The 16,587-nt window shown below is 37.1% G+C and overlaps 1 protein-coding gene and 1 non-coding gene across 7 annotated transcripts in view; one reads left to right on the top strand and one right to left on the bottom strand.

Moving 5' to 3' along the window:
• NDC1 (NDC1 transmembrane nucleoporin) overlaps positions 1-16,587 on the top strand; it is a 66,315-nt gene that overhangs the window by 11,567 nt on the left and 38,161 nt on the right. For 4 of the 6 annotated variants that reach the window (XM_063613115.1, XM_055233520.2, XM_063613117.1 and 1 more), the window contains exons 5-9: positions 1,830-1,968; positions 4,669-4,777; positions 12,136-12,187; positions 14,088-14,223; positions 15,352-15,444. In XM_063613115.1, the coding sequence (XP_063469185.1) occupies positions 1,830-1,968; positions 4,669-4,777; positions 12,136-12,187; positions 14,088-14,223; positions 15,352-15,444 (529 nt within the window). The remainder of the gene's footprint in view (positions 1-1,829; positions 1,969-4,668; positions 4,778-12,135; positions 12,188-14,087; positions 14,224-15,351; positions 15,445-16,587) is intronic. The other 2 variants (XM_063613118.1, XM_063613116.1) reach the window with 1 other exon arrangement.
• Positions 11,512-11,615, bottom strand: LOC129459029 (U6 spliceosomal RNA). The gene has a single exon (XR_008649847.1). It is a non-coding gene; the product is annotated as a U6 spliceosomal RNA (small nuclear RNA).

The following is a 16,587-nucleotide window of genomic DNA, read 5'->3' as shown; positions in this document are numbered from 1 at the left end:
TTCAAACAGACTATAAGCTCCTTGAGAGTTGAGAACAATAGAGAAATTAAGACATGGATGCAGAGGGATGTAATAGGATGAAGAAAGTGAGATGTGCAGACAAAACCTGTGGAAGTTCAGAAAACAAGAGGGATCCACACATGTTCTTGGAAGAGGTAGCATTTGGTTGGAGTTTGAAGGAAGGGTAGTATGGAAAGAATGAAGAAAAATTTTTTAAAAATTATAACTGCCTTTTATAGAGTACATTTATAATTTTGAAACTCATATAGTTCTTGAACACATGGCATTGATACTAATTGCAAGTTGATATTCTGACTTTAAAAATTAAAAAAGATTACTGGGAGCCAGGAGTGGTGGCATGCGCCTGTAGTCCCACTGCTTGGCAGGCTGAGGCAGGAGGATCCCTTGAGCTCAGGAATTGGAGGCTGCAGTGCCCTATGATTATGCCTGTGAATAGCTCCTGCACTCCAGCCTGGGCAGCATAGTGAGACCTTGTTTTTGTTTTTTTTTTTTTTAAACAAAGATGATTGGAGTGATCTTAAGTTCTCTATTTTCTACTGACTTTAAAACAGTTTTACATTATTACTACTGAATACTTGATTTTCTTTTTGCCTCCAGCTACTATTATATAAGGCAGGTTGTTTTTTCCCCCATAATATCATAAGCTTTCTTTGGTAAAAACTGTCCTGTTGATAAACATTAAATGATAAAAGATTGTGAGTACAGGACTACTATGAAAAAGGAAATTCCAACTGCTCACCATGGATGAGTCTTAAATTCCTTTTTGCACTTCTCTTCCTAATGGAGGTGGCAGTGAAGTTCCAGGGAGCAGAAGGCAGCAGTAAGCTACAAGTTGTTGAAGACATTATAATGCCTATTACAAATACATTTCCTGATGATTTCACAGTCAGAATCTTTAACAAAACTAATCTTCATCATTTTGTAACTCGGAGTTCAGATAACAGTTAACCTTGAGTCTTACCTCTCATGGAGTTAGATAGTGGGACGGGCCTACAACTTGTGTGCCTCTATTAAAAATTGAGTTCTACTGAATTATGATGTTGGCTCTATATACCTCCAGATATCTCATAGATGATAGAGATTCTCAAGAAACTCTCAAAGGAGTTTGAGAGCTTGTTGTTTACCAAATAGATCTTATGCTTATAATTAAAGCTATTGTAAAATGATAGGGTAGTGGCTTAAAGCAGTATCCAGCAGGGGGAGCCTCTTAGATTTGGGAAGCATCAGGAGTTCCTCTTGAGGCAGTTCAAACAGATGGTAAGTCCCAAAGCCACCTGGGAGCTGCAGTCTTGTCTGTGGATACAACTCAGGTACAAGGAGGAAAAAAAATCAGTATCAGACATGTATGGGACTCTCTGCTTTAAAGGCCTTGTGCCCCACAAAATCCAGTAGTATCTCTTGTAGCAGTTTTATGGGCACAGGATCCCCACAGGGAATACTCAGTTTTAAAGAGATAACACAAACCCATTGTTACGGCATCTCTATCAGGTATATGTAACTTATTTACAGTTGCTCTCAGCCCAGACACTTGTAAGTAATACTGCTTATTATTATAGTAGATATTCTTAATCATATCAGATTTCCAGGGGAACAGAGGTAGAATTAATTAAAGATCAGAGTCTCATGATTCAGGAAAAAACGTTTTGTTAATCTTGTTCACACTTACTGAAAACGAGCCATCTTGTTAGAATTTGGGACATTTCTTAAGTCATTAAAGTAATTAAGCTTTGCCTTCAGTAAACATTGAGCCTAAAACAGTGATATATGTCCCTGACCATTGAATTAATAACTTAATTTTTTCCCTTCAGCTTTGGTAGCCCTGCTGCGCAAACCTGCTTAAATGAGTATCATCTTTTTTTCCTACTGGCTGGAGCATTTATGGGCTATAGCTATAGCCTCCTGTATTTTGTTAACAACATGAACTATCTTCCATTTCCCATCATACAGGTAAGATCATTTGAGCATTACTTTATGTCAAAATTTGGCTGAGGTAAAATTGCCTTGGTGCATATGTATATAACTGGATTTATCTGATTCATTCAAGATTTGGTAACCAAAACTTAGATCTGAAATCCTCAAAATGCCATTTAGCGAGAAGAGATTTGTCTTCCTGAGACTTCAGCATATTTTTGAGAGTTGTAGCTACCTTTTTCTGTTGAAACTTTCAGAATACCTCTTTGCTACACTGTTTCCCTCCCTGCTAGGTAGTGGCACTTGCTGTGACCCAGCAGGGTTTGGGGAAGATGATGATGACATTCATGCAAAGTACTCTGTGTAGCTTCTTTTTTTTTTTTTTTTTGGAGACAGATTCTCGCTTCTTCACCCAGGCTGGAGTGCAATGGCGCAATCTCAGCTCACTGCAACCTCCGCCTCCTGGGTTCAAGCAATTCTCCTGCCTCAGCCTCCACATGCCATCACGCCCGGTTAATTTTTGTATTTTTGGTAGAGACGGGGTTTCACCATATTGGCCAGGGTAGTCTTGAACTCCTGACCTCAAGTAATCCACCCACCTCGGCCTCCCAAAGTGCTGGGATTACAGGCATGAGCTACCACGCCCAGCCGCTGCTTTTTTTTTTTTTTTTGAAACAGAGTCTCACTCTGTCACCCAGGCTGAAGTGCAGTGGTGTGATCATGGTTCACTGCAGCATATACCTGCTGGCTCAAGCAATCCTCCCACCTCAGCCTGCCCGAGTATCTGGGACTACAGGTGTGCACCACTGTGCCTGGCTAATTTTTGTATTTTTTGTGGAGATGGGGTTTCTCCATGTTGCCCAGGCTGGTCTTGAGCTCCTGGGCTCAAGCTATCTGCCTGCGTTGATCTCCCAAAGTGCTGGGATTACAGGTGTGAGCCACTGTGGCTGGCCTGCTGGCTTCTTTTTGAACTTAAGAACCTTTATTTTGGGGATGTGCAATTAATTTTAGAATATATCACTTACTGTCTCCTATCATTTTCAGAACAAGGCAAAGTTTGTATAAATAAAACAGTTTCAGTTGGTTTGAGTGGTGGAGTATAAACTACCTTTCAGTTAGGTCTTAAAAATGTAATCTGGTAGGAGTCCTTCCTGGAACTGAACCTGGGAGGCGGAGGTAGCAGTGAGCTGAGATGGCACCACTTCACTCCTTCACTCAAGTCTGGCAGAGCAAGACTCTAATCTCCAAAAAAAAAAAAAAAAGAGAGAAGTTCATCTTTTATTTTTTTCTTTTTCCTTAGATTCCTTCTAATCATTTATCTTGTTTTCCATTGGTGTTTTAGGGGCAGAGACTGAGAAGGAGAGCAAGGCAGACAACCTTTGTTTCAGAAAACGTGTAGTTTTCTCAAGAAAAGACTTTTGATTTTTTTTTTCTTACTTGATTCCTTTCGCTTAGATCAAGCTTGTCCAACCTGTGGCCCAACACAAATTCATAAACTTTCTTTTAACATTTCGATATTTTTTTTGTGACTTTTTTTTTTCTTTTTCTTTTTTTTTTTTTTTTTGAGACAGTCTTACTCTGTTGCCCAGGCTGGAGTGCAGTGGCTCAGTCTTGGCTCACTGCAACCTCTGCCTCCTGGGTTCAAGTGATTCTCCTGCCTCAGCCTCCCGAGTAGCTGGGATTACAGGCATGTGCCACCATACCTGGCTAGTTTTTGTATTTGTAGTAGAGACGGGGTTTTGCCACATTGACCAGGCTGGTTACCAACCCCTGACCTCAAGTGACATGCCTGCCTCAGCCTCCCGAAGTGCTAGGATTACAGGTGTGAGCCACCACACCCAGTCCTTTTTCTTTTCTTTCCTTTTTTTTTTTTAAGCTCATCAGCCATCGTTAGTGTATTTTATGTGTTGCCCAAGACAATTCTTCTATCAGTGTGGCCCAGGGAAGCCAAAAGATAAGGCACCCCTGTCTTAGATCATTAGAATTTTCAGGTTCCCACTAAGGTACTATTTAGCTGGTTCAGCTTTCTTATCTTTCACATGATTAGAGAGGAAGCATGACTTACTGAGGGTTGTACAGAAAGAGGAAGCACTAGAACTCACAATTCTTGATTCCTAGGCTACTATCTTCACTGCCTCCCATTTTTCTGCAAACAGGATTTTAAAAAATTTAGTGCAAAGGCAGTATGCATTATCTTTAAGATTGGAGGCTCTGAAGCCAACCTGCCTGGATTGATAGCTCAGATTTTCCTTTTGCTGGTTGATAACATTGGTTGTTGTTTAATCTTTCTGTGCCTTGTTTTCTTCATCTCTAAGATGAGGGTAGTAGTAAAAACTCCCTTATAGGGTTCTTATGAGGTTTAAATGAATTCAAATGTGTAAAGTGCTTAGGACAGTACCTGGTACATGGTAAGCAACAAAAAAATGTTAGCTGCTGTTGTTACTGTGTTTCTTGTACTTTCTTCATTTTCATAGTGCTTAGTACCAAGTATGGATTGATATGGTTAATTTTCTTATTTCTGATTTTGTGTCAGTGAGATGTTGAATAATATAAATATTAATTTTTTTTAACATCTGAAATAGTTGATGTTTTTGCTTCCGCAATACCCTTTGTCTTCTTGTACAATAATTATGTTTTCTATGTAGACTGTTACAGTTAAGTGCTTGCTTTAAGATGATGTTGAGTGTATCATTTGATTTGGATGTGTCATTTGATTCTGGTTTTTTTTCCCCACAGCAATACAAGTTCTTGCGTTTTAGGAGATCTCTGCTCTTACTAGTTAAACACAGTTGTGTGGAATCACTGTTCCTGGTTAGAAATTTCTGCATTTTATATTATTTTCTTGGTAAGAATTGCTGCTTTTTGATACAGTGATATATTATCTCATAGCCCAGAAAATGTCAGTTACAAAGTCATTCTTGTGTTTTTGTGTTTTCTACAGTTATAGGCATGTGATTAGCCCAACTGATTCATTGTTTAAATTGTCAAAGAGAATGTGTTTAGGAAAATATTGTTGAAGAAAATGTGACATATGCCTATAATGAAATATTATGTAGCCTTTAAAAAGAAGGAAATCTTGTTATGTACTACAGCTTGAATAAACCTTGAGGACATATGCTAAGTGAAATAAGCCAGTCACAAAAAGACAAATACTGTATGATTCCACTTATATGAGGTATCTAAAATAGTCAAACTCTTAGAAAACAGAATGGTGGTTGTCGGGCTGGAGAGTTGGGAAGGGGTGGAGTTGTTCAGTGGGTATAGAGTTTCAGTTTTGCAAAATGAAAAGTTCTAGAAATCTGTTGCACAAAAATGTGCATATAGTTAACACTACTGTATTGAACACTTAAAGATGGCTAAGATGGTAAATTTTTTTTTTTTTTTGACGCTCTGTCACCCAGGGTGGAGTGTAATGGCGCGATCTTGGCTCACTGCAACCTCCGCCTCTTGGGTTCAAGTGATTCTCCTGCCTCAGCCTCCCAAGTATCTGGGACCACTACCAGGCGTGCACCACCATACCCAGCTATTTTTTGTATTTTTAGTAGAGATGGGGTTTCACCATGTTGGCCAGACTGGTCTTGAACTCTTGACCTCTGGTGATCCGCCCGCCTCAGCCTCCCAAAGTGCTAGGATTACAGGCATGAGCCACCACGCTCAGCCTAAGATGGTAAATTTTATGTATAGGCTTTTTACCACAATTAAAAACAAATGCATTCTTTTTTTAAGAAAGAAAAAATACTGTGCATCATTTGGTCATTACTCTATCTAGAAATGACATACTCCTTTTTAGAATTTGTAACTTGATACTAATACAATGTAAATATTTTGTTGGTAGGGGAAACTTGTGGAATTTATTAACATGAATATTAAGCACAAAAATGTAGTTTATTATTTAGTATCATGAATAGTGCAAGGTGAAAACATTAATCTTGTTAGCAACATGTAATAGTTTAAACAAAATCCTACCTTCAGAAATACTATTTTCAGATTATAACTTTTTCTGATCCTATATTTTCTATGGATATATATTTTATAAAATTCTTCTCATTGTGTATAGGCCATCCTGTTTATTTTTTTCACTTGTAGTTTATATAGTCCATTTCTACATAGCTCTTATAATTGTCATTCTACTGTAAATCACTAATTTTTTTATTATTTCTTCTTTTTCTTTCTATAAGTTATTGGGGTACAGGTGGTATTTGGTTACAGGAGTAGATTATTTAGTGGTAATTTGTGAGATTTAGGTGCACCCATCACCCAAGCAGTATACACTGCACCTTATTTGTAGTCTTTTATCCCTCATCCCCCTCTCACTCTTCCTTGCAAGTCCCCAAAGTCCATTGTATTACTCTTATGCCTTTGCATCCTCAGTTTAGCTCCCACATATCAGTGAGAACATACAATGTTTGGTTTTCCATTCCTGAGTTACTTCACTTAGGATAATAGTCTCCAGTCTCATCCAGGTCACTGCAAATGCTGCTAATTCATTCCTTTTTATGTGCATAGTATTCCATCATATATATATATATATACAGTTTCTTTATTCACTCATTGATTGATGGGCATTTGGGTTGGTTCCAGGATTTTGCTATTGTGAATTGTGCCGCTATAAATATGTGTGTGTAAGTATCCTTTTTGAATAATGACTTCTTTTCCTCTGAGTAGATACACAGTAGTGGGATTGCTGGATCAAATGGTAGTTCTACTTTTAGTTCTTTAAGGAATCTCCACTCTGTTTTCCATAGTGGCTGTGCTAGTTTACATTCCCACCAGCAATGTAGAAGTGTTCCTTGTTCACCACATCCATGCCAACATCTACTGTTTTTTGATTTTTTGATTATGGCCGTTCTTGGAGGAGTAAGGTGGTATCGCATTGTGGTTTTGATTTGCATTTCCCTGATCATTAGTGATATTGAACATTTTTTCATATATCATTTGCCATTTGTCATTTCATATGTCATTGACTATTTGTATATCTTCTGTCTATTCATGTCCTTAGCCCACTTTTTGATGGGATTGTTTGTTTTTTATCTTACTGATTTGTTTGAGTTTGTTGTAGATTCTGGATATTAGTCCTTTGTCACATGTATAGATTGTGAAGATTTTCTGCCACTCTGTGGGTTGTCTGCTTACTTTGCTGACTGCTTTTTTTTTTTTTTCCCCATGCAAAAGCTCTTTAATTTAATTAGGTCCCAGCTATTTATCATTGTTTTTATTGCGTTTGCTTTTGGGCTCTTGGTCATGAAATCCTTGCCTAAGCCAATGTCTAGAAGGGTTTTTTCCAACATTATCTTCTAGAATTTTTATAGTTTTGGGTCTTAGGTTTAAGTCCTTAATCCATCTTGAGTTGATTTTTGTATAATGTGAGAGATGAGGATCCAGTTTCGTTCTTCTACATATGGCTAGCCAATTATCCCAGCACCATTTGTTGAAAAGGGTGTCCTTTCCCCGCTTTGTGTTTTTGTTTGCTTTGTCGAAGATCAGTTGGCTGTAAGTATTTGGATTTATTTCTGGGTTCTCTATTCTGTTCCATTGGTCTATGTGCCTATTTTCATACCAGTACCACTCTCTTGTTTTGGTGACTATGGCCTTATAGTATAGTTTGAAATCAGGTAGTGTGATGCCTCCAGATTCGTTGTTTTTGCCTAGTCTTGCTTTGGCTATGTGGGCTCTTTTTTGGTCATATGAATTTAAGAATTGTTTTTTCTAATTCTGTGAAGAATGATGGTGGTATTCTGATGGGGATTGTGTTGAATTTGTAGATTGCTTTTGGCAGTATGGTCGTTTTCATAATATTGATTACCCATCCATGAGCATGGGATTTGTTTCCATTTGTTTGTGTTGTCTGATTTCTTTCAGCAGTGTTTTGTAGTTTTCCTTGTAGAGATCTTTCGACTCCTTGGTTAGGTATACTCTTCAGTATTTTTTTTTTTTTTTTTTTGCAGCTATTCTAAAAGGATTTGAGTTCTTGATTTGATTCTCCACTTGGTCACTGTTGGTGTGTAGAAGAGCTACTGATTTGTGTGCATTAATCTTGTAGCTGGAAACTTTGCTGAATTCTTTTATCAGTTCTAGGAACTTTCTGGAAGAGCCCTTACGGTTTTTAAGATAAACGATCATGTCATCAGCAAACAATGACAGTTTGACTTCCTCTTTACTGATTTGGATGTCTTTAAATTCTTTCTCTTGTCTCATTGCTCTGGCTAGGACTTCCAGTACTATGTTGAAGAGGCGTGGTGAGAGTGGGCATTCTTGTCTGTTCCAGTTCTCAGAGGGAATGCTTTCAGCTCTTCCCCATTCAGTATTATGTTGGCTGTGGGTTTGTCATAGATGGCTTTTATTACATTAAGGTATGGCCCTTGTATGCCAGTGTTGCTGAGAATTTTAATCATAAAGGAATGCTGGATTTTGTCAAATGTTTTTTCTGCATCTATTGAGATGGTCATGTGATTTTTGTTTTTAATTCTGTTTATGTGGTGTATCACATTTATTGACTTGTGTATGTTAAACCATCCCTGCATCCCTGGCATGAGACCCACTTGATCATGGTGGATTATCTTTTTGATATGTTGCTGGATTGAGTTAGCTAGTATTTTGTTAAGGATTTTAGCATCAATATTCATCAAGGATATCAGTCTGTAGTTTTTCTTTTTTGGTTATGTCCCTTCTGGTTTTGGTATTAGGGTGATGCTGGCCTCATAAAATGAATTAGAGAGGGTTCCTTCTTTATCTTGTGGAATAGTGTCAAAAGGATTGGTACCAATTCTTCTTTGAATATCTGGTAGAATTCTGCTGTGAATCCATCTGGTCCTGGACTTTTTTTTGTTGGTAATTTAAAATTACCATTTCAGTCTCACTGCTTGTTATTGGTCTGTTCAGGGTATCTGATTCTTCCTGATTTAAGTAGGAAGGTTGTATTTTTCCAGGAATTTATCCATCTCTTCTAGATTTGCTAGTTTATGTGCATAAAGGTGTTGTTCATAGTAGTCGTGAATGATCTTTTGTATTTCAGTGGTGTCAGTTGTAATATCTCCTGTTTTGTTTCTTAGTGAGGTTATTTGGATTTTCTCTCTTCTTTTTTTGGTTAATCTTGCTAATGGTCTATCAGTTTTATTTATCTTTTCAAAGAACCAGCTTTTTGTTTCATTTATCTTTTGTATTTTTGTTATTGTTGTTGTTTCAAATTCATTTAGTTCTGCTCTGATCTCAGTTATTTCCTTTTTTCTGCTGGGTTTGGGTTTGATTTGTTGTTTCTCTAGTTCCTTGAGGTGTGACCTTAAATGTCAGTTTGTGCTCTTTCAGTCTTTTTGATGTAGGTGCTTAGGGCTATGAAGTTTCCTCTTAGCACCACCTTTGCTGTATCCCAGAGGTTTTGGTAGGTTGTGTCATTATTGTCATTCAGTTAGAAAAATTTTTTAATTTCCATCTTGATTTCGTTTTTGACCCAGTGCTCATTCAGGAGCAGATTATTTAATTGCCATGTATTTGCATGGTTCTGAAGGTTCCTTTTGGAGTTGATTTCCAGTTTTATTCCACTGTGATCTGAGAGAGTGCTTGATATAATTTCACTTTTCTTAAATTTGCTGAGGTTTGTTTTATGGCCTATCATATGGTCTGTCTTGGAGAAAGTTCCATGTGCTGTTGAATAGAAAGTGTATTCTGTGGCTGTTGGATGAAATGTTCTGTTAAGTCCATTTGTTCCAGGTATAGTTTAAATCCATTGTTTCTTTGTTGACTTTCTGTTCTCATAACCTGTCTAGTGTTGTCAGTGGAGTATTGAAGTCCCCCGCTATTATTGTGTTGCTATCCATCTCTTTCTTAGGTCTATTAGTAATTGTTTTATAAATTTGGGAGCTCCAGTGTTAGGTGCATATATGTTTAGGATTGTGATATTTTCCTGTTGGATGAGACCTTTTAACATTATATAATGTGCTTCTTTGTCTCTTTTAACTGCTGTTGTTTTAAAATTTGTTTTGTCTGATACAAGAATAGCTACCCTTGCTTGCTTTTAGTGTCCATTTGCATGAAATGCCTTTTTCCACCCCTGTAAGTTTATTGGGTCCTTGTGTGTTAGATGAGTCTCCTGAAGGCAGCAGATGGTTGGTTGGTGAGTTCTTATCCATTCTGCGGTTCTGTATCTTTTAAGTGGAGGATTTAGGCCATTTACATTCAATGTTAGTATTGAATCCATTCTGCGGTTCTGTATCTTTTAAGTGGAGGATTTAGGCCATTTACATTCAATGTTAGTATTGAAATATTAAGTACCATCGCATTCACCATGCTTTTTGTTGCCTGTGTACTTTGTTTTTTTGCTTTTTGTTTTTGCTTTTCAACATATATTTTTGTTTTATAGGTCTTGTTTGATTTATGCTTTAAAGAGGTTCTGTTTTGATGTGTTTCCAGGATTTGTCTCAAGATTTAGGATTTAGAGCTCCTTTTAGCAGTTCTTGTAATGGTGGCTTGGTAATGGCGAATTCTCTCAGCATTTATTTGTCTGAAAAAGACTATGTTTTCTTCATATATGATGCTTAGTTTTGCTGGATACAAAATTCTTGGCTGATAATTGTTTTGTTGGAGGAGGCTGAAGATAGGGCCCCAATCCCTTCTAGCTTGTTGAGTTTCTGCCAATAAATCTGCTGTTAATCTGATAGGTTTTCCTTTATAGGTTACCTGGTGCTTCTGTCTCACAGTTCTTAAAGATTTTTTCCTTCGTCTTAACTTTGGAAAAGTTAAGATAACCTGATGACAATGTGCCTAGGCAAAGATCTTTTTGTGATGAATTTTTTAGGTGTTCTTTGTTGCTTCTTGTATTTGGATGTCTAGGTCTAGCAAGGCCAGGGAAGTTTTCCTTGATTATTCCCCCGAATATATTTTCCAAGCTTTTAGAATTCTCTTCTTCCTTAGGAACACAGATTATTCTTAAGTTTGGTCATTTAACATAATCCCAGACTTCTTGGAGACCTTGTCTATATTCTCCTATTCTTTTTTTCTTTGTCTTTGTTGGATTGGGTTAATTTGAAGACCTTGTCTTCAAGCTCTGAATTTCTTTCTACTTGTTCAGTTCTATTGCTGAGACTTTCCAGAGCATTTCGCATTTCTAAAAGTGTGTCCAAAGTTTCCTGAATTTTTGATTGTTTTTTCTTTAAGCTATTTCTATGAGTATTTCTCCTTTTACTTCTTGTATCATTTTTTTGGATTTCCTTGCATGATTGATAGTGTCTCTTTTCTTTTAGAGATGGGGTCTTGCTGTGTTGCCCAGGCTAGTCTTGAACTCTTGGCCTCAAGTGATCCTCCCACCTTGGCCTCCCCGAGTACTGGGATTATAGGCATGAACCATCATGCCCAGCCTCATTGCAGTGTATTAACCTACTACATGCAGTCAGCCTGGTTGTTCCTCTAGAGTTGTTTATTTGGGCTAGTTTGGTGACTATGATCGTTTCCATGATTTGCTCTTTCTCCTGGAACTTCCCTTATGTTCAATTCAAATTTCATTTTCAGCATTATCACTTTTCGTTTCTTTGTTGCACTTTGATTTTTTTTTTTGCCAGTTTCTTCTTCTTTTTTTTAATTAAAACCGTTTTTTTTATGGAACGCTTCATGAATTTGCATGTCATCCTTGCGCAGGGGTCATGCTAATCTCTGTATCATTCCAATTTTAGTATATGTGCTGCTGAAGCAAGCACTGGTTTCCTGTTAGCTGTTCATTTTTTAAAAGTATCATTTGGATTTATTGTGGGAAACAAGGAGGCAACACAACTACATGCTTTGCTGACTATGTCTGTACTGAGTAACACATCCGAGTGACCAATCAGCAACAGACTGAGAGAACTGATGGGACTGGGTCACAGATTATAGTGCGCATCTGTTATCTACATCTTGATTTGTGTACTGAAAAGTTAGATGTGCTATATGCAGTCGCTTATAGTTAATATACCACAGTAACTAGAGTTTGAACTGCATTTTTGGGTGACTGGTATTTTTTAACTAAACCATGGTAACTGAAATGTGTATATATCAGAACTGTGCAAAGCAAAGACTGCATGTGTTAATAAGTACTGTCTCCTACTCATTCCTAATCAGTCTAACATTTTGACTGAGGTCTTGGTGTCTATGTGGCCATGTCATTGACCTTATATTCTAAAGCTTGACTAAAACTTGTTTTATAACTTTTTATGTTCATAGCTTGGTATTTTTTCCCTTCAGGCTATATTCCCAAAGCTTGGATTAGCACTGCTATGAACCTTCACACAGATGAGTAAGTGATACATAAAAAGTCTAAATTTTAACTCTGTTTCCATTCTTTTAGATGTTTGCTATTTTCCAGATATTTTGTTTAGATTTTGCCTTTAACATTTTTTAAAAAATTGTATTCATTTTTGAATACATATAATTTATATGGTTTAAAATTCCAAAGGTGTATAAAAGGGTAAAATTAGCAGGACATGGTGGTACATGCCTGTAGTCCCAGCTACTTGGGAGGTTGAGGCAGGAGGATCGCTTGAGCCCAGGAGTTCAAGGATGCAGTGACCTATAATTATGCCACTGCACTCCAGCCTAGGCAATAGAGCGAGACCCTGTCTCAAAAAGAAAACAATAATAATAGGGTATAAAATGAAAAAGTCTCCTCCTCTGTCTCCACTCACCCAGTTCTCTGCAGAAGTAAGCAATGATAATTGTTCTTAGATGCAGCTTTTATACTATACAAAAGTGGGTTTCTCGAGGTGCATGGACCAGGCCTCTGTTTCAGTTTCTCCCTAACAATCATTCCTTCTCTGGTGTCTCATGATAGATACCAATGCTGTGGCATTATTCTAATTTAGCCTATGAGGAAACCAAAATTGAGCATGCTCAAGTGATCAGTTGAAGGTCACAAGTGGCAGTTGAGTGACAGCACTGGTGTATTTTGTTCTGGTTATCTTCTATGCACTTTGCACATAAAGGTTCAATCTGTATTTGCTGAATAAAAGTCAGTTTCTCTCAGTGTTTGTTCTTATTGTATATTCCACTGTGAGGGTTTTTGTTTCATATATGGAATTCACTAATACCAATTTTAGGGAGTGGGAATATTGACATACGTGGTATTTAAGAGATATTATGGTTTCTCACTTTTCAAAGTTTCTAGGCAAAATTTAGTTTTATCTTCTGCTTAATTGCTAGATATGAAACCAAATGCATGAGTCATTTATTGTTTTGGCCCGGATTTTAAACTAGGTGAAATGGAAAGAGAAAAATAATAATGGCATTTGATAGAAATTTAACAATATTTTTTTCTTCCTTGCACTCAAAAAATGTTTTGTGTGTATGGCTGAGTGCCTGATGTTCTGTCCTTCATTTATGTCAGGGCCTCAGTAAATGTTTACTTAGAAGTTAAAAATAACTTCATCATTGGTTGACTCCCCGAGTGAATGTCAAGCACTGTGCTGGGAACTCCTAATGTAAGCTGTTTTAAAAATTGTAATAGGACTAAGAGGAAGAATGAACATATTATGCCACTCTTATATGGATGAAGAAACCGAGGGTGGGACAGTTGGAGTGATTTACCTAATCACAACACTTAGAAATGGCAGAGTCAGGTTCCAATCCTGGTTTTCACAATTGCTGGTTGTAGAATTATAATAACTTTGCTAATTGATCTAGTCAAAGTTTTGGAAAGATGGCAGCATTAGCTTTACTTAGCAATCTAACAGAGTGTCTTAAATTGCTTTAACATTGTTTAGTAGCATGTGCTTTTAATGACTGTGAATCTGTGGTTTGTAGAACATAAGGATAAAGCCGAAATCTGGTCCAGGAGAGGTACTACTCATGTTTAATGGTTTTGAGGTATTAGACTACAAAGCAACAATAATAAACTTTCATCCAGCTGCTTGTTGTGAGGCTTATAGGCTTAGCTCATTCTTCCTTCGTAGTAAAAGTCAATGAAGATTTTGAACACAAGAAACTGTAGTCCCGATTTAGGTCTGTGCTTCCCTTAAAGCTCCCTCATGTACCTCATAAGAAAGTATTAGGGAAAGAGCTCTGTGAGGGTACCAAAGGAGAGGAATCTGTCAACATTGTTATTTAGAAATAATATTTATGTCTCAGTGTGGAGACTTAAGTGTGTTAATATTTAGATTGCATTTTTCCTAGAGGATTAATAGTAATTTCTGTGTTCACAGGCAGGTTCATAGGCCACTTGACACAGTGAGTGGCCTCTTAAATCTCTCGTTACTCTACCATGTCTGGCTGTGTGGTGTCTTTCTCCTCACGACTTGGTATGTCTCATGGATACTCTTCAAAATCTATGCCACAGAGGTATGTTTTTTAAAACACTTTTTATTAATACTTTTGTGTTTTGGAGTGCACAGTTGATTTTTAGCAGAGCACACTGATTAGCACACCCAAAACCGTTTCCATAAGTTGGTTTTTGGTCTCTCTTCTGAGACTATTGGGGCCATATCATTTGTAACCACCATTTATGTGGTATTTTTTTTTTTCAGAGAAACAGTGTGGATATTCACTTAATTTTTGGAAATTAAACTGAATGGACTGCCACTATGCTTTATTGACATCCTAGTTGTCTTCTGGGGGCTTCCATTTCTACTGAGTACATACTAAATGGACTTGAATTTAAAATTAATTTTCCATGTCATTGGCATAGCTACTATTAAAATATTTAAATATGTGGCAGTAAGATTTTTTTTTTTTTTTTGAGATAGGGTCTCGCTCTGTCACCCAGGCTGGAGGGCAGTGGCCTGATCTTGGCTCACTGCAACGTCTGCCTTCCGGGTTCAAGTGATTCTCCCGCTTCAGCTTCCCGAGTAGCTGGGACTACAGGCGTGTGCCACGATGCCCGGCTAATTTTTTTTGAATTTTAGTAGAGACAGGGTTTCACCATGTTGGCCAGGTTGGTGCCGAACTCCTGACCTCAAAGTGATCTGTCCTCGGCCTCTTAAAGTGCTGGGATTACAGGTGTGAGCCACCGCACGCAGCCAAGATATTTGTTTTCTGAAGGGAAGTTTTAAAATTTATATTAAAGAAATGATTTTGGAAATTGAGTTGAGCTTCTGGATAATTCCCACAGAAATCTTTTTAAGTGATTGAGAATTACATTGTTTTTATCATCCAAGTGTTTGTCTTAGAAAATTAGTTTTTCTGTTTTATTTTACCATCTCTGTAGGTTTGTATTCTTCAGTGGCTTCAGATAATCCTTGTTTGTGAAATTGGTTTTTATTATTCAGAGCCAGAGTCTAATAAAGTTGGGAAAGTAACATTAAAAAAAATGGTGTGTTTGGGTTTGTGTAACTTTAACCTGTCTTTGCAAGGAGCACGAAAGATGTCAGTTTGCTTGTGCTGTCTTTTTTATGTTTTAATTTGTGCATGCTTATTGAATGTAAGATGATCATGAAAATAATCATTTTTGGTTTTTAATTTATTTGATAGGCTCATGTGTTTCCTGTTCAACCACCATTTGCAGAAGGGTCAGATGAGTGCCTTCCAAAAGTGTTAAATAGCAATCCTCCCCCCATCATAAAGGTACCAAAACTGTGTTGCATGTCTTCACAGTTACCTCTAACTTTATTCAATACACTTAATATTTAGTACATTTAAGTAGTTGTATTTTTTGAGAGCCTATAATATTCTCATACGGGTATGATAAAAATCACCTACTTGCTAATGCTGTTTATTTTTTCAATTTTCTTTCCAAGTGACTAAAGTGCAAGTGCACAGTACCGTGTATGTGTATAAGCTAGTTAATTCTATATTCAGAAACAGATATAAGAATATTTCCAAGCATACAATACAGTGATATGCAATCATCTATATTAACTTCTCACAAACTATTCATGATAGCATAACAAAACATTATTGATTTTTTAATTACTGGATCAAAACATTTTTACTCTTGTAGTATTAGTTGGCTTTTGTGATCAAAGATAGCGCTTAGAAATGTGTAGATATTTAGTGAACTCTCCTTAAATATGAATTGCTGGTAATGATCCTAAAACTAATTACAATCAAGAATTTAAAGAAGTTGCAGTAATTTTACAAATCAATCTAAGTAAGCATAAATGGTTTAGATTGAGTTTGCAAGTTGGAATTTTAAACTAGATCTACAATATGTGTGATCCTGTTAAAAGGTCCTTTAAAAAGAGCTAAAAGAGGCTGAGTGTGGTCCTCAGCACTTTGGGAGGCCGAGGTGAGAGGATCACTTGTGCCCAGGAGTTCAAGACCAGCTTGGAAAACATAGGGAGACCTCATCTCAACCAAAATTTAAAAGTTAGTTGAATGGCATGGTGGCACATGCCTGTGGTCCCAGCTACTTGAGAGGTGGAGGCAGGTACATTCCTTGAGCCTAAGAGTTGGAGGCTGCAGGGAGCTGTGATCCTGCCACTGCACTCTAGCCTGGGTGACAGAGTGAGACCCCATCTCTAAACAAACAAACAGAAATGCTAAAAGAAAGTAGTTAGAACCCAGTTTTGATCACACTCTAAAGAATTTATAAACAAATAAGAAAATAAATAGGATTACTTTTAAATATTACTTATAACTAATTTGTTAGAGAAACTTAAAAGTATCAGTTACTCATTTGGTTACTCACCAAATATTTATTTAGTGGTATGTTAGTCTCTGCTAGTTGTTTGTGGTAGAATGATGAATAAGACATAGCATAGCCTA

The sequence above is a fragment of the Symphalangus syndactylus genome, chromosome 19, assembly GCF_028878055.3.
Source record: "Symphalangus syndactylus isolate Jambi chromosome 19, NHGRI_mSymSyn1-v2.1_pri, whole genome shotgun sequence".
Classification (NCBI taxonomy): domain Eukaryota; kingdom Metazoa; phylum Chordata; class Mammalia; order Primates; family Hylobatidae; genus Symphalangus; species Symphalangus syndactylus.
Note: the sequence above shows the minus strand (reverse complement) of the source record. Positions and strands in the feature narration are given on the sequence as shown.